Here is a 24,313-nt window from a genome sequence, read left to right on the forward strand (position 1 = left end):
ACTTTCTAAAATGGATGTCCCCATGAAAATAAAATATGCAGAAAGAGAAATACACCTAGCTAATAAGCGTCCTAAGTCAAAGAAATGCATAGAAAGGAAAAAGCAATGTCTCTCCTTTAGAGCCGGCAGATGGAGGGAACGACCGTGTCCCAGCTGCCAGGGATGCGGTGAGGGGGGCCCCCCACACCCCACACACTCCCGCGCGGCTGGAGGCAGTGAGAGCCCGTACAACCTCTTCGGAAAGAAGTTCGAGAATTTCTATCAGGGTCCTTTCACAAGATTTCATATGATGCCCTAAGTGTTGTCCTACAAACCTGCCCTAGGAAAATAATTACATATGGGCCGTGATTTGGGTACCAAGGTGCCCTCTTACAGCATATTAAACAAAGAAACAGGCTGTTAAATGCCCAGAAGCAGAGATTACAATCAAAACGTGGTGCCGCTGCCAAGGGGTGGGCCTGCGTGGCCGGGAGTGAGGGGCCCGGCGGGTCCTCGGGGCGCATTTGCTGGGGGCCGAAGGCAGATGGGAGGCCAGGGCGCGGCCTGCCTCGCACACGGGCCTGGGGCTGCTTCTTTGGCTTCACGGCCCCGAGAGCCTTCTCTGAAGCTGTGTTCTTCTCCACACAGGGCATGTTCCAGTAGATCCCAACGCCGTCCCTTCCCGGCCGAGAGATGCGTGCTCCCGAGCGCGGGAGAGCCGTGGCGGGCCTGCGAGGCGACGCCGCGGCCTGCCTTCTCTGGTTGCTGCTGCTGTGGCATTGGGACCCCGGCTGCCGGGCCCAGAGGGCAGGTGGGGCCGCCGAGGAATGAGCCGGGGCTGGGCGCCGAGCCGCCAGGCCGGTGTGGGTGTCCACACACGTGAGCATGCATGTGCATGGGTGAGGGGGAGCGAGCGTGCGTGTGAGCGTGTGAGCGTCTGAGTGCAGTGCGTGTGCGTGTGAGAGCGTGGGGCGCAGACGTGGCCTGTGAGCGCGCTGGGCGCTGACGGCGTGAGAGAGGGAGGTGGGCCACCCGGCAGGTGTGACTGTCGGCTGTACTCGCCGGCGTGGCTGGTAGCCAGTCGTCCGGCGAGGGCATGTGCTTGTGTGAGCGAGAGTGTGTGGGTGTGTGAGTGTGTGGTAGGGCTGGGGACAGTATATGCAAGTGTGCGTGTGAGTGAGAGTCGGAGGGCGTGTGTGACCGTGTGAGGTCTGAGATTGTCGGAGTGTGTAGACGTGAGTGCACGAGTGTGAGAGTGTGGTGAGTGTGTGGGGGTGTGAGAAAGTGTGTGAATGTGGGAGCATGTGTGTGTGAGTGTGATAGAGCTGGGGAGTGTATAAAAGGGAGTATGTGAGCGTGAAAGTCTGAGGGTGAGCGTGTGACAGTGAGTGTAAAGGTGAGCATAGGCGTGTGAGAGTGTCTGAGGGGCGTGTGTGACTGAGTGAAAGTGAGAGTGTGGGACTGTCAGCACGTGTGTGGGTGCGAGCGGATGTGAAAGTGTAAGTGTGAGAGTCTGAGGGGAGTGTGTCTGTGAGAGCGTGGATGCGGGAGAGTGCGGGAGAACGACGAGCTGTCGGAACCCGCATCCCGAGTGGACCACACAGCGCACGGTGAGCTTGTCTCTGTCGAGTGCTTGCAGGCTTCTGGGGACAGAGGGCAGGGGTAGGACTGTGTCGCGTTGTCCTGTGAAGGGTTTGGGGGCATATTCCAGCAGAAATGGACACACTGGAGGCCCGCCAGAAGAGGCGCCGGGGCCGCAAGGACAATGCGCCTCTGGAGGAGATGGGGGAGTGGGAAGTTCGCTGGAGAAGAGGCGGCAGGGGCAGGAGGGGTGAGGCGTGACGGGATGCTGGTCCAGCCCACCTGTCTGAGGGCCTCCTGGGGAAGGTGCCATCCGCGGGGAGACGCGAAGGAGGGCTCAGGAACACGAGCGGGTCTGGGTCTCGGCACCGACACAGAGGCTGCATGCTGGGCTCCTCCGGGCACAGGTGGATCCCTCCTGGGACGGGCCCCAGGGCGGCAGGGCGAGCACCTGGCTGCGAAACCACCCCGTTTTGCAGATGAGGAACTGAGGCCAAGACTGCTCAAAGCCCCCAGCAGGTGAGGAGGGTGCCCACAAGGAAGCGCCCGCCTGAGCCCACGCTGTTTTCCCCGAGCCTGCCGAGGAAGCGGACACGGGCAAAAACCCCAGACCTTGTGTTTCTGTGTTTTTCCCAAGTCCCCTCCTGTATTTCACTTTGCCTGAGCCTCTCAAAGCCCAGCTAGCTGGAGAGACAGTGATGACCACGCATGGCCTGGTCTTCACGGGAGGAGTGTCGGGTTCTGTGTCCACAGAGATGAGCCCAAGAGCACACACAGCCGACACACAGGGAGGGCCCAAGGACCATCTCCTCCCAGCCCTCATTTTAAAGCATGCGAAACAGCAACCCAGTGGAGAGCGTTCACCGTCAGGGCTCACACACGTGGCTCTTGCCCGTGGCGGAGCCGAGGGCATCCCGTCGAGGTCAGAGCCCTTCCCGAGAGAGCACACCTAATTCTCATGCACACACCATGCAGTCTGCTCCCTAGACCCCAGGAGAGCATGGACCAGAGTGCCAGAGGGCCCCTGGGTGAGGCCTCTGGAACAAATGAACTGTCTGCAGCCTTAACCTAAATTTGCTCGGGGATTACAGCCCACAGGCTGGGTCCTGCTTGGCCCACAGCAGCAATTACCCTGCACAGGCTGGGGCATCATTGTCCCGAAGACAAAAGGATGACCTTTTGTGTCAAGGAGGAAAACTCCCCAGGAGTTATCTCTTGAGTCCACACATCTGGGCAAACACTCCAAAAGCTCTAATCCTGTTAGGGAGCAATCCTGGGAAGGCAGGGATTTACCTCTGCTCCCGAGAGCAGATTGCAACTTGGATTTTAGAAACTCGGGGTAAAAGTATGTACGGAAAATTTACGAGAGGCACTGGTGTAGGGTGGGATGGAGAAGTGTGTGTGCGTGTGTGTGTGTGTGAATACAGGGTTATTGTTTTCCTCTTTTCTGAATTAATTCATTACTTATAAATACAACATCAGAAATACAGAATAAATTTTACCCACAGTTCTGCTTGCCAGAGGTAAGCAACATTCCTTTTTGTAGGTCCTCTGATGCATACAGGCACAAGCCCACACACAGACATCATATTGACACACAGCTTTTCAGACCCAGCAAGACACTGGGAGAATGTATCTGTGTTGGTAAATAAGAATTCCTTCAAGCCAGCACTCCACGGGTGCTGGTCTCTGTGCCCTATGAGCCCAGCCGATGGTCGTGTGAGCAGTTCCGTAGGGGGAGCATGGAGCTGGGCTCCAGGATTTTGCTTGCCCGTGCTGCATGAACTTCTTAGATATCTTTAAAAATTTTTCTTCCTTTTCGTCTGATTGTTTTACCAGGGTAAATCCCTAAATTTGGAAGTGGTGGATCCAAAACCCTCTCCTTCATAAGGCTTCTAAAACCCTGAAAATGGGTGTGACAGATCCCATGGCCAGTGGTAGAACAGGTGACTACATTCTCCTGCACACTGGCTACCATGGGATTTTTTATACTTTTGCCAACATGATAGTTTAACAAACTGTTTTGTTGTTGTTTTTATTTTGTTTTTACTAGACGAATGTTTTTGCCAGGCGCTGGTCAGTTGCTGCTGGTGATATGAACAAGCCTCAGATTCTGCAAGATTCTGATGGTTCTTGATGGTTCCCTTATATGTTTGTGCAGCTCTCTGGAGTGTAGAAAGAAACCCTTTTCCTCATCTTACCAATTGTGAAATGGAGATGAGCAAGCTCTCAGCACAGGGTTGCCCTGAGGATCAGAAATAAATTATATAGTGTCCTATTTTGTTTAATCAAAAGCATTGTATAGTTTATATAAAACTTACAAAGTTTATAAAAATAGAAGCATATTATACATCAAAATACGCTATTTTTATAAAGCATGACAGAATTTCTACAAATTTATATTTAAAATGAGTGCAATATATTTTATATGAGTTATAATATTGGAATACTATAAACTATTTTAACATCTAACGCTAAATAAATTACATGCTCTGTGCAATGGCATCTTGCATCCATGGAAACCGGCATCACCACACTGGGAAAGGGTTTCCAGCATATTGCCAGATGTGGGGAAAACAGCTATGTGTCAGTGCGTCTGGTACAGTCCCACGTGCATTAGTAACTGTATGGAAATAGAAAATAATTAGGTGTATACACTGTGAGTTAACAGCGTGACCCCTCTGTAGATGGAAATTTAAGTGTTTAAAACATTTTTCGATTGCCTTTTCTGAAATGAGCACGCGTTATTTGCAGTAGGTTTAAAAAACAAGTCACTTGGTAACCAAAATAAAAACTATTGAAGAAACTGATAGAGCGGTGTTCCATGAACGTTAACCCTTTATATGCAAGAACACATATTGGCAGCTGGATCTCACAGCAACCTTGGGGACGCTCATCATCATAAGCCAGTTCAGAAAGCCAGGTTCGGACCTTTAAGGCCCCCAGCCAGTGTGACCTTTCCCAATCCGTTTGCCCCAGGTCACCCTTCTTCTCCCCCCTCCCCTCCCCCCCCGCAGGTTGCAAGACTGTCCACTACGACCTGGTCTTCCTCTTGGACACCTCCTCCAGCGTGGGCAAGGAGGACTTTGAGAAGGTCCGGCAGTGGGTGGCCAACCTGGTGGACACCTTCGAGGTGGGCCCTGACCGCACGCGCGTGGGGGTCGTGCGCTACAGCGACCAGCCCACCACGGCCTTCGAGCTGGGCCTGTTCGGCTCGCGGGAGGCGGTCAAGGCGGCGGCTCGGCACCTGGCCTACCACGGCGGGAACACCAACACGGGCGACGCGCTGCGCTTCATCACACGCCACAGCTTTTCCCCGCAGGCCGGCGGCCGCCCGGGGGACCATGCCTTCAAGCAGGTGGCCATCCTCCTGACCGACGGCCGCAGCCAGGACCTGGTGCTGGACGCTGCAGCTGCCGCCCACCGTGCGGGCATCCGCATCTTCGCCGTTGGCGTCGGGGAGGCGCTCAAGGAGGAGCTGGAGGAGATTGCCTCGGAGCCCAAGTCCGCCCACGTCTTCCACGTGTCCGACTTCAACGCCATCGACAAGATCCGTGGCAAGCTGAGACGCCGCCTGTGTGAGAGTGAGTGTGCGCAGGGCGTGGGGCCCGAGCAGTGGGGAGCCCCCGAGCTGCGCGGCTGGCAGGTGTCAGGGCTGCGCCAGAGCGCACCGGCCCGGGGCTCAGTAACGGAGGAAAGCAGAAAACCAGTCCTCCCTGCACCCAGCAGGGCACACACCTGGGTCCTTCCCAGGCTCCGCCTCTAGGGCGCAGGCGGGAAGGAGATTAAAGAGGGCCCGGTTCTCAGCCCCATCCACCCCGAGAGACCCGGAGTGGGTCAAATGCCTGGCAGTCCCATCTCCGTTTCTGTAGTGGGAACACATCTCACCTACAGGGCTGTTCAAGTCAGAGCCCGCTCCAAAGCCCTTCCTAAAGCTCATGGCAGGTGAAATACATCAGGCCCCTTTCTTCTTCCAACGGACTGCAGGGACAGGTCTAAGGAAGTAGGCACACACAGGCTTCTGGACTGTAGCTGTGATCCCCAATCGGCAGTTTGGAGATGGTCAGGCCCAGCTTATCCCAGAGGCCAAGTGTTGTTGACCTGGTGCCCTCTGAGATAACCCGAGGTGGTCTGGAATCTGTTGACTGTGGCTGGGGATGGGCGATGAGGGGGGTTGGGCAGCAGGCAGGGAGCTGACAGCCCCCGGCTTCTGACCCTGAAGGCTGACCTCCAAGACCCTTGTTGGGTCATTCTCAGGACAGCCTCCTGCACAGGACAAGAAGGGTGAAGTGGGTTTTTGTGCATCAGTCTGTGTCCAGCTTCTGTTCTGCCTGCTTCATTGGGGTGACATTTGTCCTTCCTGGGTCATGAGCAGTGTTTGGTGACACCCCTCCCCTGGGCCAGCAGGTGGGGGCTGGGAGCAGGGTCTCAGCCTCTGTCTTGCTGACTCCTTCTGGGGACTGAGCCTCCTCGGGGGGGAGAAGCTCAGAGGGTCACAGCTTGCCGGGGACAGGGAAGCCTTGGGGTTGTGGCAGGCGGTGGGGACAGCTGGGTGTGACTTGGCAAGCAGCAGGGGCCCGGGCCCAGGGACGGGCCTCGCTAGCAGCCCTGGGAGAAAACAGCTAAACTGTGTCTGACACCTGACGCCCTTGGGCTCTGTACCGCTCTGTGACTCTTCTCCCTTGGCTTACTTAATCTCCACTTCCACTTACTTACTCATACATACTTATTGGGGATCTAGTTTTTGTGTGGCCTTGTGCTGATTTCTGGGCCTGTGGAAAAAGATCAGACAAAACTCCTGCTCTTGGAGTGTTCATAGTCTAGATGGCGAAAAAGATACATAAAAAGGGATATAATACTGTGGGGATGACCTTAATAAAGGTGCTGCAGACTCTCATGGGGTCCTACTATGGTTGTGTTCAGTGATGACCTTGAGAATGACGGAGGGCTTCCTGGAGGAGGTGGTGCTTAGCCCCTTTAGAAGGACACGTCTGAGCCATAGGATGAGGGATTGAGGGATGGCATGACACAGTCAGGGAAGTGTAATGGAGCCCTGGAGTTGTGGTCAAGGAGCGGTCTGGGGTTGGTGGCTTTGTATGATTGTCAGGCTCTCAATAAAGGAGGGCTTGTGTGCTAAGATGAGGTGTGGGAGGGTTTTGTGCAGGGGTATGACGCCGTCAAATCTGTGAGAATGGAATGCTGGCAGGACCGCAGGACACAAGGAGACCCTTTATGGGACTGCGGGAGAAATTCCGAGAACAAACAGGGCTGGGGATAGAGCGCTGAGGACTAACCCTTGTTCTACAGATGAGGACATTGCCCTGAGGGCTAGGTGAAGGAGAGCGATCCGGTGTGTGAGGCATCGGCCGTGAACTTTCACCCTCGTTACAATCACATAGATTATGGTGATCTCCTTCTCATGGGTACGAGCATGCAGCATGCTGAGCTCCTGGGAAGGGCAGCTGCTAGGCCTTCAGCAGTAGGCCATCGGGGTGCCACAGCCAAGACAGGAGAGGGCAGGAAGGCAGGAGAGATAGCCTGGGAGGCCCAGGGCTCAGGATTGGCCTCGGGCTGATGAGAGCTAGACACCGGGCCCCAGGCCCAGCCAGGAGGCAGAAGTCCAGCGTGGTGGCTCAGGAGTGTGTGTACCTGCTGTGATCCCAGAACACCTGGATGCAGGGCGCTGGGAAGCAGGACTCCTCTAGACCCTGCCCACTGGCAGCCTTGGTTCAGACAGGTTCTGGACGTCGGCCAGGCAGAATCTCGATTTTGAAGAATTTCTGTGCCCAGGGCATGTTTCTGGGAATGGTGGGAACGGCCCTGGAGAGGTGAAGTCACTGGGTTGTGCTGCCCAGTTAATAGAAGGGCAGGGCTGGGGACGGAATCCAGGCCTTCAGCCTCCATGCGCTGGCCTCATCCCGCTGTGCCCCGTACTGACCTTCTGAGTCAGGGACAGTGCTTTCCATCACAGGCCGTAGAGGACCCACCTGCAGATTTATATCACGCATGACGAAAAGGTCAGAGGTCAGGCGGGCTTGAATGAGGAGACCAGGGCTCATTCCACTCCTTCCGTGTCTGGGTTTCTCCTGGGCGTTAACTCTGTTCTTGGCGGGCTTGTGTGTCCGGGTCCCCGCATGGATGGTCCACTGCAGAGGTGTTGATGAAGGCTTTGTCGAGAGACGGCTGAGGTCGTTCAGCGATACTGAGCCCCCGGGAACGGGCAGCGGGCGAAGCGGGCTGATGGCAAGGGTGGAAATGTGCCCAGAGCCCTGTAAGATGGGGAGGCGGCTGGAGTCACCTCATGGAGGACAGCTGCTTCCTCAGTGGTGGCCTAGAGGGAGCAGGAAGGAAGCCCCCGCCTTCTCTCCCCTCCCCTCCTCTCCCTTCCTCCCCTGGCCCAATCCCACAAGGGGCCAGGTGATGTCATCCCAGGGGCCAGCCTCCTGGGGTGGGAGGGCAGAGGAAGCAAAAACAGGTGTGGGAGGGCACGCTGGGGCTACCTGTGGTGAATCTTAGGGCCAGGAGGGATGAGACCATGGCCCAGCGGGCCTGGATTCAGTCTGATGGACGAGCGTGGGCCTGCAGCTCTCCCCAGACCAACACTGTGGCTTCGGAGTGGAAAGAGGCTGACTGGGGTGGAAACCACATGACCCCGTCCTAGTCACCACCACCACTGACCCACGAAGGGACACTGGGGGCTGCAACCAAGAGAAGGGGAACCAGATGCCAGCCAGCCGGGCACACCACATGTCCGCCATGATGACATTAAGAAAACTCACAGTAGCCAGGCTCCTCCAAAAACCTAAATAGATGTAAGATGTAAGTTATGCTCAGTCGTCTAAAGGGAATGCGTTTTTGTAAATACAGCTGTAAGCTGACGAGGGGCCTGCTTGATTCTGATGACAAATGAAACAAAATCCCCTTACAATTGCTTCAATTAGAAAGAAAGCAAAACAAAATAAAATAGCTAACAGTAACATGCTGAAATATATCTAGTAAGATTAAATCAAGGAGCATCACAAAATCCACATGACCAGAAGTCCCTGCACACACAGGAGAGATCTTTGGGTGAGTTTGGAACCCAAACAGGGGCTCTTCTGAATCGGGGCCTCATATTGATGATCTGGAAAATCACAGACGAACGATGTGGGGTTTTTGGTGTAGCAGTCATTCAATTCGATCCGACCTACTCATACATTCATTCAGTGGGTATACGTTGTAGCAGTCATTGGATTCGATCAAATCATTCATTCACGCAGTCTTTAGCAACCCAGCAGAGCATTGTAGTAATCGTTCGTTCGTTTGTTCATTCATTCATTCATTCGTTCGTTCATTCAGCAACTGCACACCGAGTGATTCCTCTGCTGGGGTCCGTGCCCAGTTCCCAGGATGCAGTGAGGGATCTGACATTCTTTTTGTCCTCAAGAAGCTTTTGTCTATTCGAGGCAGCAGGAACGTGGCAGCTAATTACATGATGGAATGTGGACCCTGGTTACCACCTGCAATTTCACATGTCTGGTAGTTTATCTGCCTGGGGTCTGCCTTCACACGCAAGAACAAGCCTCGCGAGGGCAAAGTCTGTTCCTTGCGGTTTCCGAGTGCCCGGAACAGAGCCTGGGGTGTGAAGGAGCCGCCTAAATGTTGTTTAAAGGAAATCAAGGGTGGGAACCTGGGGTTCGTTCTGTGCTTGCTGTTGAGTTGTACACATTAGACGTACCTACGCAATGACCTAGCCCCTTCCAAATGCAAAGGTTCAGAATATTCTGCAAACCTGAAATCATACCCAACATGAACTGAAATATTGAACTTATCTATATATTGATGAGCAGAGACAAATGGTTAGACCTGAAGGCTGATGAGGGTCTGGAAAGGGCAGGCTGGCTGGGATGGGCTGAATCACGCTGCCTCGTCTGGTCGGGCAGATGCAGAGGAGTAGGACCCTGACCAGGCTCCACTGGCGTGAACAGAACCAGGGAGTTTGCTGTTCTCTGAGCACCAGACGTTGACAGCACTTCGCATCCCACTCTCGCCCCGCTCCGCACCCAGCCCTGTGAGTCGGTGTCGATGCTGAGTTCTGCACACAGGGAGCCCCAGACCTGCCTTGGCCAGCACGGGGGGGTCGTGACCAGTTGGGTGCTGGTCCTAACCGAGAAGTGCCACAGGACTTTGCACGCTGGCTTTTGTAGACAGAATGACAATGTTTCACGAATATCTTTTCTACTGATCATGTATTTAAATGTGAATATTTGGGAGATTTGGGGATACATACAATATAGTAGTAAAATTAATCTCACCTGGTTCTACTTTTTCAAATGTGGCTGCTAGAAATTTTACTATTACATACGAAGTCCACATGTGAGGCTCCCCGCCCCCCAACAGCTCTCTCCTTTGATGCTGCTCCTGCCGAGCTGAGGTCCGGTTGCATCCAGAGCCCATGCTTTTCCATCCAGCGCTTGGCTGCAGAAGGGTGGAGGGGCGGCTCTGAGGGACAGCAGGCTCGCCAGGGCTGCCCTTCCGAGGGGAAGCAGAACCCCAGGTCAGTGCACAGGAAGTGAGGGGCCTGTGTCTGGGGTGGGGGTGCAGTAGCCCCCTGGGGCCCTGAGGCAGCGTGGGTTGGGGGCTGTGAGCTGTGGCTGGTCTGGTCTAGAAGCCCAGCTGGAAGTGACTGGGTGAGCTGAGGAGGGGGCAGTGTGGGGACAGGGGTTCCAGTGTCCATTCCCTTCAGCGCCCACTGCCTGGGAGTCGGGCCCGTCAGGCTGCCCCTCTGCGATCCTTTGGAGTTCTAATACTGAAGCGTGCTAGTGCTTCTCGCCGGCCTGGCTCACCCGGTGACCAGTGGCTGTGTGCCGAGTCCATGAATGAAGCTAACGGTGCGCGGCTCACTGTCCCCCCGGCCTCGGGCTCGTGCAGGGAGGGGCCTCTGTGTCGTGGCATCAGCTCCTGCCTCTGTGGCCTGACCAGGTCCCCAGGGGACTTAGTCTCAGCCTGGCTTCCTGCAGTGCGTGGGGCGGAGGCTGCCGACGGGGCCCAACCCCAGAGCACTGGCTGTAATTAAGAGCTTTCTCCACCCCGGGCTCGGTCGTAGCCACAAAACAACCTTTATATAGCTTATCGGGTGGCCGGGGGTGAGCCTGTGGAATGCTAGCCGGCCACGGCTGAGAGACCTCCGCCTCCTTCTATTCTGGGGACACCCAGTGGTGGTCCTCTCTCCCCTCTCCCCACGAGCAGGAGGCACTGTCCTGGGGTCTGTCTTTTAGCTTTCGGACAGCGAGGCTGAGATGCTGGCTTGGGCTGGGGCCGAGTGGCCTCTCCCGTGCTCTGTGGTGCTTTGTCGTATGACACGTGGGCACCCTCTCTCCGTCCTTCTCTCTCTTGCCGGTGTGTTTGTGCTTAGCTGTGTTGCTATTCCAGAGAAAGTCTGGACGGCTGGATGGTCTATTTACCAATATGGCAGTGGCAGGGGAGGTGGGGGGAGGAGACAGAGGGACACTGACTTATTTCGTGTGGCAGGGAGATTAATTTTATTGTTCACCTGTGGCTCTCACTGGGAAAAGGTCAGCATCTACGCCCCAGCTCTGCATTTAATTAGTGGGTGCCCTGCGGCCTCCGCTCCCTGTGTGGGGGGGCCAGGGTCTCTTCACGCCCTCCTCTGCTCTGACAGTGTGCAGGGCAGCCCCGGCCTGGGTGTTCTGGCCGTCGAGGGCTCGCTGTGCTCTTGACTGTGGTCATCAACAGGAAATTTCACCTTCTAAATGAGTGAATTATTAGGTTCACTTGAAAATGTGTCCTTTTTTTCTTTTCGTAGTGCATCGTCAGTAAATAACACAACTTACTGATGTAATTGGGAGTGGACTGGGTAGACCTTTAACCATACCGTGTCACAACCGTGGGTGTTTTAAGGAACCTCTGTAGTACTGGGTTATTTTTTCTAACACATTTTTTTTTTTTTAAAGATTTTATTTATGTATTTGAGACAGAGAATGAGAGACAGAGAGCATGAGAGGGAGGAGGGTCAGAGGGAGAAGCAGACTCCCTGCCGAGCAGGGAGCCTGATGCGGGACTCGATCCTGGGACTCCAGGATCATGACCTGAGCCGAAGGCAGTCGCTCAACCAACTGAGCCACCCAGGCGCCCTTCTAACACATTTTAATCAATCCCCTGTTCTCTCACATTGTTCTGAGGCACAGGGTTCCTCCTTGAATGAGACATCTGTGATCCTGCTATTAGAGTGACATTTCCAGAGGCCCCTCGTGAAGAATTGGGTTGAACAGCAACAGTCCACATCCCGAGTTCCAGGCAGAGGCAGCGGTGAAAGCCAAGGGCCTGGGGTAGGCAGGCACTCTGGGTGCTGGAGGGGAGTGTGAGAGAAGGAGACTGTTGTCATCCCCTGCTTCAGGAGGTGTAAATTGAGGCTTAGTTTGCTGGCTTAACGTTCCCAAGTTTACGCAGTGGAAGGAATCCAGCCATGAGTCTTTCCTTGGCCAGAAGCAGAGTCCACCTCAAACCCCTGGAATAATCTGTCCCCTTGAAGACCCAGCAATAACGCCCAAGGGAAGGGCTTGGGGGCTGGCTGTCGGCATGCCTGGGTGGCAGGTCCAGCCTGAGAATTTCTTTGGGCCCTCTGAACCTGAGTCTTCTAGCCATCCGAGAAGGCACCGCCTGTTGCTGGCCTTGTCTCCAGTGACCAGGTCTTCCTGACCACACATCTGCCTTCATCCCCACGTCCCTCTGCCTGCCCAGAGACTGGTGGTGAGGCCAGGAGGTCAGGACACACACACACACCTGGGAACGTGTGTGTGTGTGTGGCCCGCAGACCCAGCTAGTCCTCTGGGTGGACCCAAAGGCCCGGGAGGAGTCTGTGGCAGCATCTGCTGTTGGTTTGGAGTCGCCATGTGGATGTTTGTGGCTTGGCCCTCGGACCGCATCAGCCTCAAGAAGCAATTCTGGCCGCGCCCGCCCTTTGCCTAAGGGTCACTGGGAGTTCCTCCTGGGAAACCTTGTCCTGATTGAGCTCATCCCCTAGAAATAGTAACGGGGTTACTTAATTCTGATTATGTGCTGGGGAATTTTATTAGACAGTGACTGAAAATGATGAAAAACTGAAATCCACCCATCAGTTCTATGTCATTGGCATACATCAGGGAAAGAGGGACGGTCTCCCAGCTGTGCCCAGCCAGGCCCAGGCCTGGAGCGGATCCCTGGGAGCTGTTTGGAGCATGTCCCTGCCCGACTCCTGTCTTTTCCTAAAACCGAGGAACTCCTGTGTCAAACCCAGCTGTTCTGCCTGTAGCCTCCATGGGGCCCCGGGGGGGTGTGTCCCGCTGCGCTGGGAGGGGCACGAACCCACATACCCTCCGCTCTCTCTGAACGGACCGCCCCCCACGTTGCTTCTGGGTCCTGGTTTCCCTTGATGGTGCAATAGTGTCTTCCTTGTGCTGAACTCTGCGTATGCCAGTGTGTGTATGTTCCTGCAGGCCGTTCTTACAAGAGGTGTGCATCGACAGTGAGGTGCGGACGGGGGGGTTACGCCTCGCCCGAGCCGACACCCGGCATGCCCAGCTTTGCTTCCCAACCCTCAGCTTCCTAGCCTCTTACTGGCCTCATATGCGGCCATACAAAGGGGGTCCTGGCACCGCTCCTACCTTATAGGGTGTTGTGAGGATATAATGGGGCGTGGGGAGCACTTGGTTCAGGGGTGGCCCTGAGCACCTGCTATGCAGTGTTTGCTTTTACTATATACACATACATACACACACACACAAATGCACATAAACACAAATGTACACACGTGTGCACACACATGCATATACATATATGCACACACATACACGCGGGTGTGTATACATCCATATATACATACACACGTATACATAGATACAGGTATATCTGTGTATAATTCACATGTGCATATGTAAATTACATACAATATACATACATATACATTTTATTGTATGTATGTGTCCATGCATACATACACTATTTTCCAGAAAGGTGATTGAGTTAAATACCTTTCACGTAGGGCAATGTTTCTCGACCAGTTTTTTTTGTCATGTCCCCCTGAAGGACCCTACGTAAATGTTGCATTTCCCCCCAGCTGCCTCCTTCTCTGAAATAGAATATAAATATACTTTAGCTGTCTGTTTATGCTGCTTGAGCTTTAGAGGGCCCGAGGCAGTGGGTCTCCTAGACTTGCTCACCCCGTCCATTGAAGCAGTTTTCGCCCTCTCCCTGCGCCCTCCCTGGAGATGTGGCCCCTGTGAGAAGGCATGATTGAGGGTGGAGGGGAAGAGTCCAGGATGAGCATTCAGGGAAGGCCTGGGTTCAGATCCTGCCTTCTCTCCCTCATGAGCTGTGACTTCAGAGCCTCCATGGTTAGCAGAGGGATTGGGATCTAAGAGCCTGAGTTAAATCCAGGTTTCTCTGTTTGTTTGGACAGATTACTTACTGAAGCTTTAGTTTTCCCTGTAAAATGCAAACAGTAGTCGTGCTACGTACCCTCTAGAGCAGAGGGAACACGTACATAAAAGGCCCCCTTTGTGGCTCGTCCAGAGTGGAGTCACAGTCTGTGCATCCTGAGACCCTGACCAGGGGCAGAGGGGCTGGCCTGGTATCCCAGCCCTGCCACCTGCCAGCTGGGGGCCCCTTGGCTGGGACTTCGTGTCTCAGAGACTTGATTTCTTTGTCTGTAAAACTGAGATGATAAATTACCGATCTGGCAGCTAATTGATTGTGGTTCTTATTATTGTGTTATCGTACTTACTAATTATGTCAAGTCTATATGAAATAGAACATGCCAAAAATCAGAGTGCCCAAACCTGACATGTCAGGATCTGAGCTCCCTGTCCAGGAAGGGAGTCCAGCAGAGTCACGAAGTTCACGGATCGTGAGCTCTGGGCAGGACGCTGGCCTGTTCAGGAACTCGAGATCTTTCTGGATCAAATGCAGGGAACGGCAGACTACAGCCCACAGGCCACATCTGCCCAGATACCAGTTTTTCGAATTGAGTTTTGTTGGAATACGGCATGTCAGCTTGTTCACAAACTGTGTGTGACTGTGTTCACACCACGGCCTCAAGCCGAGTAGTTGTGACAGAGGCTGTGTGGCCCACAAAGGCTGTTTGCACTCTGACCCTTAGAGAAAAGCTTGCTGACCCCTGACAGTGTGTTCTGATATGGTGGCTGGAAATCTGATGTCACTGTCACTAACTCCTCTGTGACCCTGGGTAGGATATTTTGTGGGGGCCTCAGTTTCCCCCTCGGGTGCTGACTGGGATGGGTGGGATTCCCCTTAGAGGGCCCCTCTCCCCTCTCCTCTGTGTCTTGGTCATCATCATGCTACCCCCGCCGTGTGCCACTGTTGTGGATGCCTCCTCTGTTTGTCATTTTGAGGGCTCACCCAAGATCTTTAAGAAGGCCTCCTTCCCTCCCTGGCCTCAGACAAGTATTCATGTCCCAACTGGACCAGACGGGGCCCGGGGGTCACATATGAATCAGCATCGTCCCCTTGCCACTGCCTGGCTGGAGGGCCTTGGGCCAGCCCCAGCACCCTTTCCTGGTGCCATCCCACGTAGAGCATGACATGGGTGTGGCCATCCCATTTACTGGGACCATATCATGCCAAGCATTCCAGCTCGTGGAGGTTGGGCTCCGTGTTTCACATGGTGGTTTTCATTTAGGGTTGGTAAAGGGATAAAGTACAGTGGCCACAGCAAAATTGGTATTGCTTGCAAAAGGTGTATGTACATATACAATGTTTATATATATATATGTCTATATATAAATATGCAGCCATATAATTAAAGATGTGGAGAAATTCTGCATTTCTCAGTGACTCTCACGTCCTGCAGCTGACCTTGTTCTACCTGAACTTATTTCACACTTGCCAGAGGGCAAGTGGGACACGGGGCTTACACAATGTCTAGGGGCTTTCCAAGAAATGCGGCTGATGAATTACAATGCTTCTTTTTTTTAATAATTTTTTTATTATGTTTTGTTAGTCACCGTACAGTACATCATTAGTTTTTGATGTAGTGTTCCATGACCGATTGTTTGCGTATAACACCCAGTGCTCCATTCAGTACGTGCCCTCCTTAATACCCATCACTGGGCTAACCCATCCTCCCACCCCCCCCCAAAACCCTCAGTTTGATTCCTGGACTCCATAGTCTCTCATGGTTCCTCTCCCTCTCCAATTTCCCCCCTTCATTTTCCCTTCCTTCTCCTAATGCTCTCCATGCTATTCCTTATGTTCCACAAATAAGCGAAACCATGTGATAATTGACTTTCTCTGCTTGACTTATTTCACTTAGTATAATCTCCTCCAGTCCCATCCATGTTGATGCAAATGATGGGTATTCATCTTTTCTGATGGCTGAGTAATATTCCATTGTATATATGGACCACATCTTCTTTATCCATTCTCTGTTGAAGGGCATCTCGGCTCTTTCCACAGTTTGGCTATTGCGGACATTGCTGCTCTGAACATTGGGGTGCATATGGCCCTTCTTTTCACTACGTCTGTATCTTTGGGGTAAATACCCAGGAGTGCAATTGCTGGGTCATAGGGTAGCTCTATTTTTAATTTTTTGAGGCACCTCCACACTGTTTTCCAAAGTGGCTGTACCAACTTGCATTCCCACCAACAGTGGAAAAGGGTTCCCCTTTCTCCACAACCTCTCCAACATTTGTTGTTTCTTTCCCTGTCCATTTTTGCCATTCTAACTGGTGTAAGGTGGTATCTCAGTGTGGTTTTGATTTGGATTTCCCTGATGGCTAATGATGATGAACATTTTTTCATGTGTCTGTTAGCCATTTGTATGTCTTCTTTGGCGAAGTGTCTGTTCATGTCTTCTGCCCATTGTTCAACATAGGACTAGACTTGCAGTGTTTCTGACACAACTTCACACTTACTGGAGGACTGAAAGAAATCCATTGTCAACGCAGTGTGTTCTGGGTGACTTGTTTTGCTGTAAAACATGTCTGTCTTTGTCCTTATAATTATAGACTCTGTCTTCTTTGAGTTTTAGGCACCCACCCCTCCCCCACAGAAACGCATACACTGAAACACAAGGCCACACACATGCTCACTCAGAGGCACACTTTGTGTGCATGCACTCATATGCGCACACACACACACTCCTCTGCTCTTCACTAACTGTGTGCATTTGGGCAGAAGACTTACCCTCAATTTCCTCATCTGGAAAATGGTATGCAGAAATCTCCTGCATACACACATTGCAAAGATTCTGTGCATGTCTGTAGATTGTACGGCGTGAGTGGTTGTAGACCTTGTCCCCACTGTCCCCCTGTTTCCTGCTTTGGAGAGGCATCAGCCAGAGCCCCGTGAAGGCACAGGACTAGTGAGTAAAGATGCAGGAGGCAGAGCCCCCAGCCAGCTCCTCATGCCTGGCATCACTGATGCAGAAATGTAGTCCTTGCAAGTGAAAATCAGCCATTTAGCACTATTTCTCTGCACACTTAGAGGTAAAATGGACCGCAGAAGTCTCCACCTGTCCTACCAGGCCCAGCTACCTGTGCTGAGCAGGTGGTGGGAATGGAAGGGAAAGGGACCCTGGCTGGCGGGTGTTGGGATGGATGCAGACCAGCTCCGCACCAGCCTTCTTGCTTTGTGTGAGAGTCACCGTGTGGTCCATGTTCAGGGAGGGGTGACTAGAAACGTCTAAGTGGGCTCAGCAGCAGATTATTCCAGCGACAAACAGGTAATCAGCCTGTTCAGCACATTCCATTGTCTTGAGGTGGGCAATAGGGACTGGCCCAGGGGAGTCTAAGGCACCGTAGTCCACAAGACGTTTGTTGATTGGAAGCCACAAAGGGCCTTACGCCTCCTAAAAAATATTTTTTTAATAAAAAATAATTTATTATCATCAGAGGTGTTATATACAACAGGAAAATAGGTGAGCAGGGGGGTGGGAGTGAGTGGAGCCCCCATAGGCTGCTTTGACCTCCTGGTCTAGGAGCTTGAACAGGTGCGGGGCGAGAGAACAGACAGATGGTCACCAGAGGGGGGGTGGGGGGCTGGGCGAAGTGGGTGGAGGGAATTAAGGGGTACCAGCTTCCAGTTATAAAGTCAATAAGTCATGGGGATGAACAGTCCAGCACAGGGAATATGGTCAATATTATTGTAATAACCATGTGCAGTGACAGATGGTGACTACAGTTATCGTGGGTATCATTTCATAATATATAAAGATGTCACATCACTATGTTGTACACCTGAAACTAATATAATGCTTTCTGTCAACTATACTTTAATTTTTAAACACTGGGAAAAAAAACAAAAGCAAAGAAAGAGGGATCCAATAAACCTGCAGTGAGGACCTGTTAAAACTCTGGGCTATTGAGGATTTTCTCTCTTTCTCTCCCCGCTTCCCTCCCTGCCCCGCTCCTGGAAGCCCAGAGTTGAAGTCCTGGGTTTGCCATTCATCATCTTACTGATTATGTAACCCCTGTGCTTGGTTTCTCCATTTGTACAATGGCTCCACAATCCCTCCTCTTCCTGAGCGGGTTACACAGAAAGTGCTCTGAGCAGTGCCTGGCCCACAGCAGATACTGGACACATGTCCTCTGTCACTATTTTCTGCTGCCCATATGAACTTGGGGAAGTCGCATGAGCTCTCATCCGAAACACGGGGATGAGAAACCCATCTGATAGCTTTGCTACAGGGTTTTCTTCATCAGTTCAGGAAATCCTGATTAAATGCTTCCCAGGAGCCGGAAACTCTGGCTGCAGGTTATAGGAGTGTGGGGCTTAATGTGACCTCCACGGCCCTGTTCACACAGAGCTTCTATCTCAGGAAAAGAAAAAAACAAACAAACAAACATTGAAACATGAGCATGTAAAAATGATGAGTGAAAACCAGAATGAGATCCCACCTTACATCTGTCAGAATGGCTCTGGAAAAGACTAGAAATGACAAGTGTTGGCAAGGGTGTGGAGAAAGGGAACATTTGCGGGCTGTTGGTAGGAATGTGAACTGGTGCAAACACTAGGAATACAGGATGTAGGTTCTTCATAATACTGAAAACAGAACTCCCGTATGACCCAGCAGCTCCACCTCTGGAAACATACCCAAAGGAAATGAAATCAGTAACCTGAAAACATACCTGCCTCATTCATTGCAGCATTATTTACAAAAGCCGGGATGTAGAAGCAGTGTAAGCGTCCATGTATGGATGAATGGGTACAAGAGGCTGTGGTATTCACTACAAGGGAATATTATTCGGTCATAAAAAATGAGGGGATCCTGTCCTCTGTGACAACATGGATGGACCTTGAAGGCATATTGTGCAGAGGGGAATCAGCAGAGATGGGCAGATGGGTAGGCATTCCCCAAGAAGAGGATTTAGGGGCAGGGGCGGGGGATGGAGGGTCTGGCTGAAAAGTGGGAAATGTGGGTAAAGGGTTCTCGTGAGGAACCAGAGGCTAGAGGGGCTCGGCAGCAGGTTTATGGTCAACTAGGAGGTCCCCCCACAGCTTCATTCTCCAGGAGTGGGGATGGCAGGTGCAGCAGAGCCCAGGACTGCAGGCAAGGTGACCCCTCTGTTCCCCACCCCAGACTGGCACCTCCAGCTGCAGATTTGCAGAGGTGATGGAAGGCGCAGCCCCAGTGGGCGCCCTGGACAGAAGGACGGCGTGTGGGCAGGGTCCCCACCCTGTCCCCAGGCCTCAGCCCCTCTCCAGTTACAGCTGTGCCTTCGCCAGCTGGATGGTGGAAAGGCTGCCTGACTGTGCCTCTTTGACATCGCTGTGATTTCCCAGCAGCCTCACCAAAGCTCACCCCGCAGGAATGCAGCCGGTGGCCGTTCCGGGAACCCACTTCCACCAAGCCTCTGCGGAGAGGGTGGGAGCACATGAGGAGCGGGGCTGGCCAGGTCTGCTTCTGCCCCACGACCTGGGCCGCAATGAATGGGCCCCTAGGCGAGCCCCGTCTGCTCCCACAGGCATTTGGGGCCTGGCAAAGCAGTGGGCTGAGCCAGGACACCCTGCTCGTCCCTGGGGACTGCCCTGGCCACTGGGGCTCTGATTCTGGGGACATGACCCTGAGTCTGGACACAGATAGGTCTGATCCCAGACCACATGCGAAAGGAGAGAATGTGGCCGTGACTAGAGAAAAGTAAATCGTACCTTATCTTGTTTGCCCATCTCTACTGAGAACCACAGAATGTCCCTGTGGGGAGGCATTTTGGGCTCATTCTGTTTTCCTGGGACTGCATGGGGAGGGTGGTATGTCCTGGCCACAGGGTGACTTAGGGTCAGTGTTGCCCCCAGAACCCGGGCCTTCTTCATACCCTGTCCCTTACCTCCTCCCCCTTTCCTGAGGATGTCTTGTCTCCTCTCTGTGGGGTGAAGTGAAATATCTTCTCCGAACTCCCCTGGATTCACATGATCAATTTGCATTTTGCCACTCACTTTGTTTTCCTATTTCTGTCTGCTCAGAATCCATGGGGGTAACAAGGAGGCTTTGTTTCCTTACCTGTGGGTCTGCTCAGCAGCCCTCTCACCAAGACCCTCACCTTGTCATGCGGCCCTGGGGGTGCCCCTTGACCTCGGATCCTGCAGAAGCTCAGGGTTGTGGGTGATTGAGCCCAGACTGGGCGCAGGTGAGGTTCCCCTCAGCGCCAGGTCCTGTGGTGAGAATGGGCAGGAGGGGAAGCAAGATGGCCACTGCGTGAGACTGAGGTGGCCTGAGCACTGAACTTGGCCCTTCCTGCACTTTCTCTCCTGTAACCCCTGTTAAGACCCTGAAGGGCAGGTATCAAGAGTGTGGACTCAATTCTAGAATTGAGCAAACTAGCCTCGGAGTCTGAAAAGACAGAGGCTGCCGTACATAAGGTCTCTGTTCACTGCCTACGGGGGACAAACAGAACAGAGACAGCGAAGAGGGAGCTTGAGGAGACGTTTGTTCCTGGGGAACTGATGAAATCGCCCCCAGCAGCAAATTTGGATCAGAGGTTTTGCATCCAAGTCAGAGGGCAAAGCTTTGGGGAGAAAAGCAAGGCACTAGAAGCCATATCCCGTCGTCCCCAGGACCAGCTGTCCTGTAAAACACACTGCAGTTTGAGAAGCTCCTGCCTCACTCCGGCCGCTGGTGTTTCCTGGGTTTGGCTTCAGAGGACCTTTGAGGACCTTTGAGGAGTGGGACCAAGGCTGTGGCCATGTGCCTGGCACAGGGAGGCTCTGGTGGGGGCTGCACCATGGGCCTTTCCCTTTGGTAGCATCAGATCCCTTCCCTGTAAAACGAGAGGTCTGGACCATAGGGTCATCCTTCAGGCTCCTTCCTGATCCTCAGCTCTAGCCATGTGCTGTAAGAATATTGATTCTAGAAGTGCCTCTCTCCGTTGCACCTGGCAGCCAACTCAGCCCTAACCTTTCCTGCCATGTGCCTCTTCCCCTGCCAGACTTCAAGGTGCACTGGGCAGGTTGTGTGAGTTGTGCCTTTCACCAGGCCTGGGTTTGTATCCTTTATCTGCCACTCCCGGCAAGGTGACGTGGATGGGCTGTGCAGCCGCCCTGAGCCCCCACGTAGCAGCATGCTGGGAGTGGCCAGCCCCCCAGGAAAGCCTTCGAGAGATTTGAGTGAAATCCCCTGGACTGTGGGCTTCAGGAGGGCAGGGACTTTTGCCCTTTCTGATCCTATGGCCTCCCTAGCATCCGGGCAGTGATCATGTCCCTGCCATGCTAGACACTCTGGAAACATTGACTCATGTCCTGCTCTGCTCCCTAATGATTAACTTCCCAGCGGAACACAGGGGTCTAAGGATCCTGACAGTGTCCCGCCTTAGCCCCTGCCCACCACTGGCCCTAGACCCCACGCTGCTGACCCCGCCCCCATCTGTCATGTGACCTTCTCACCAATTCTGCTCATTTAAGGGATTCTTGAGGTCCCCAGAGCCCTTGTTCTACAGATGGATCATTTAACCCATGATGGTCTTGCAGTCTGCTATAGGGGTCAGACGAACCTGGGTTTGGATTTTGCATCCCGAATGATGAGTTCTGTTACTGGGGGACAGGTCGCTGAGTCTTGTGAGCTTGCTGTGCGTCACTGTCCTTCAGGTCTCAATGGAGACATCCCCGACTCTCCAGCCGTTAGCTTGGATCCCACTGTGTTGCCCCCATCCTCACCCCAGAGCTTCCCACTGGTTATAATTACCTGCTGGAGAGGTCAGTGCCTTATTTGGGCAATTTCCATCTTGTCCACTGGACAGCAGCTCCCTGAGGACAGAGAGCTGGTCATCGTGCCCATTACATCCCAGAGCAGGTCAGTGCCAGGTACATAGTAGACATTCATTAGACACGGGATGAAGAAAAGGAAGTTTGCAGGTAGGTTTGATGCATCTCAGATGCCCACGGCTGAAGGTCACTGCTTGGCTGAGCCCGGTGGGCCGAAGTAGCCAGGACCCACGTGGCACCTGAGTGTTGGCCAAGGGTTCTGCTGCCCTCCCGAGTTCCCCCTGCACCTCTTCTCCTGTCCCCTCCTAGAGGAGGTCCTCTTGGCCTCTGCTGACACCTGCTGGCGCTCAGCCCACGGGACATTCCTGGGAGGGAAAGGAGGTCCGAGGACCCCAGGGACCTGTGAAATCCATCCCTCCTTGGATGGCCATACTCACACAGTAACTACCATTGCCTTCTGCCTGGTCTCAGTTGCTCTTCCAGACTCCCTGGCAGAGCCATCTATCTCTTCCTTGCCCTGAATTCCAAACCCTGCCCTGGGTTACCAGGCTTCCCTGAGCTGGCGTCTTCCCTCCCTCCCCTCTGTCTCCTCACTCCACTAAGCTTGGGGCTTGGTCCCCTTCCCCACCAGGGCGAACTAAGCCCCTTCCCCCTCGGGGCTCTGCACCACTTGGTGCTCCATCTGCCTACTTGCTTTTCCTGTGGCTGGCTCGTGCCCGTCTCCGCTCTCAGCCCAGATGTCACTCAGCCAAGAGATCTTCCCAGACCCGTGTGTCCGACATGCATCCTGGCCCCCATAGCCAGCGCCTGGGCATACCACCTGCATACTTCCTGATCACACCTGACGACCAGCTCACTTCTCTGTGTCTGTCTGTTTGCCCTCTGCTTCCTCCACTAGCACGTGACCACCGAGAGGCCAGGGGTTGGCACGTGTTTGCGCTTGCTCTTTATTCTGGAAGGTTGGTGCCGGGCACTTGGCAAAAATGCACTGGCTGAATGAATGAATGAATGAATGAACACTAATTAGGTGCCAGGCATCATGCCACCAACTTCCCACTCAGTATCCCATTTATGCTGCAGGATGACCTTGGAAGGGGAAAACCCCACAAACTTACATCCCTATTTCCGGATCTGGAAGCACACACGGGGGCAGCTGATTCGAGAGAGGCAAGGTCTGCAGAATCCAGACCATCTTCCCCATCAGCCTTGGAGAGCACGGTCTCCCTCTGGCCCTGTTCCAGCCTCACCTTACCCCAGTGAGCAGGCCTGGGCTCGGGCTGGGAGAGGAGAGACGGCCCCGGTGTGAAGCAATCTGCCACTGTCCAGGCCGCCCCAGGCATGTCAGCTGGTGCAGGCCCAACGGGCCTCCCGGACTCCCGAGCTCAAGTCTGCAAACAGCATTTGCTTAAGGCCACCAGCCACGGCCTCCATCCCCCCCTCCAACGCCCCTGCTGTCCTTCCTGCCTCCTCCCCCTGAGCCTCCTGTTGCCTCAGCAACAAGCACCCTGGGGCAGGGCTCAGACATGCTTTTAAAAAATAATAATCATGGGGCGCCTGGGTGGCTCAGATGGTTAAGTGTCTGCCTTCGGCTCGGGTCATGATCCCAGCGTCCTGGGATCGAGCCCCGCATCGGGCTCCCTGCTCAGCGGGGAGCCTGCTTCTCCCTCTCCCTCTGCCTCTCTCCCTGCTCATACTCTCTCTCTCTCTGTATCTCTGTGTCTCAAATGAATAAATTAAAAAAAAATCTAAAATAATAATAATAATAATCATGGTAAATAACTCATAAATCATTTCTAAATCTTTAAAAAAGCAAAAATGAAGGTATCACTTTAAGTTCTGCCTCCCAGAGGTAACCACGGTTTCAGTATTCCATGTTCTTCTGGATGCCCCAGCATGTGTGTGTGTGGGAGGGAGCAGGCGAGAGAGTGCTGGAGTCACACCGAGTTGACTCCTGTCTCCACCACTAACTAGCTGCGTGATTTAAGTGGGTCCTCTCGGCTCTCCTAGCGTCAGTTCTCTCGTCTGCACAATGGGCACGATGAGTAGTCCTGACGGGCCAGACAGGACGCCAAACAGTGCCTCAGTGAGCGGCAGACATGTAGCCATGCCCGCGGGAGCTGGGATCCAAGCCTGTATGCTCATGGCTCAGGGGAGCCCTGTCCCTCCACTCCCCTGGCCTGTCTGGGTGAGGGAAGAGTGGGGGGCCGGGGGGCTCCGCTGGAGAAGACCGGACAGTGGAAGGAGCACCCCGGCTGCCTTGGAATATCTAAGTAGCTTCTGTGAGAGAGAATGGGGACCTGTTGGGGCTTGGTACTCACCTTGCTGTCTGTCCACCCCGGGGTCACAGTGCCCCGCTCGGAGCCTGGTATGAACTGGCACAAGCGAGCAGACCCGGCGGGCAGAACTTGGGGAGCACGCGGATCCTATAGGTTCAGAGCGAGGACTCTACAAGTCTGAGCTCTTCCCGGGGCGAGGGGGCTGCCTCAGGCAGAAGCAGCTGGCCGTCCGTCTGTTCAGGCTTTGGAGACTCCGCTCCCCGTTGGCTGGGTGACTGGGGCCGGTG

General features: G+C 53.6%; 1 protein-coding gene across 1 annotated transcript in view; it reads left to right on the top strand.

Annotated features, from left to right (window-relative positions):
- The first annotated feature begins 672 nt into the window (after window positions 1-672).
- Window positions 673-24,313, top strand: part of COL22A1 (collagen type XXII alpha 1 chain) — a 227,617-nt gene continuing 203,976 nt past the window's right edge. Inside the window, exons 1-2 of the mRNA XM_045895568.1 lie at window positions 673-790; window positions 4,578-5,144. Coding sequence (XP_045751524.1) covers window positions 673-790; window positions 4,578-5,144 — 685 coding nt within the window. The remainder of the gene's footprint in view (window positions 791-4,577; window positions 5,145-24,313) is intronic.

This window comes from Mirounga angustirostris, unplaced genomic scaffold, assembly GCF_029215605.1.
Source record: "Mirounga angustirostris isolate CCGP_5_RB_7025 unplaced genomic scaffold, mMirAng1.0.hap1 SCAF_4, whole genome shotgun sequence".
Taxonomy (NCBI): Eukaryota; Metazoa; Chordata; class Mammalia; order Carnivora; family Phocidae; genus Mirounga; species Mirounga angustirostris.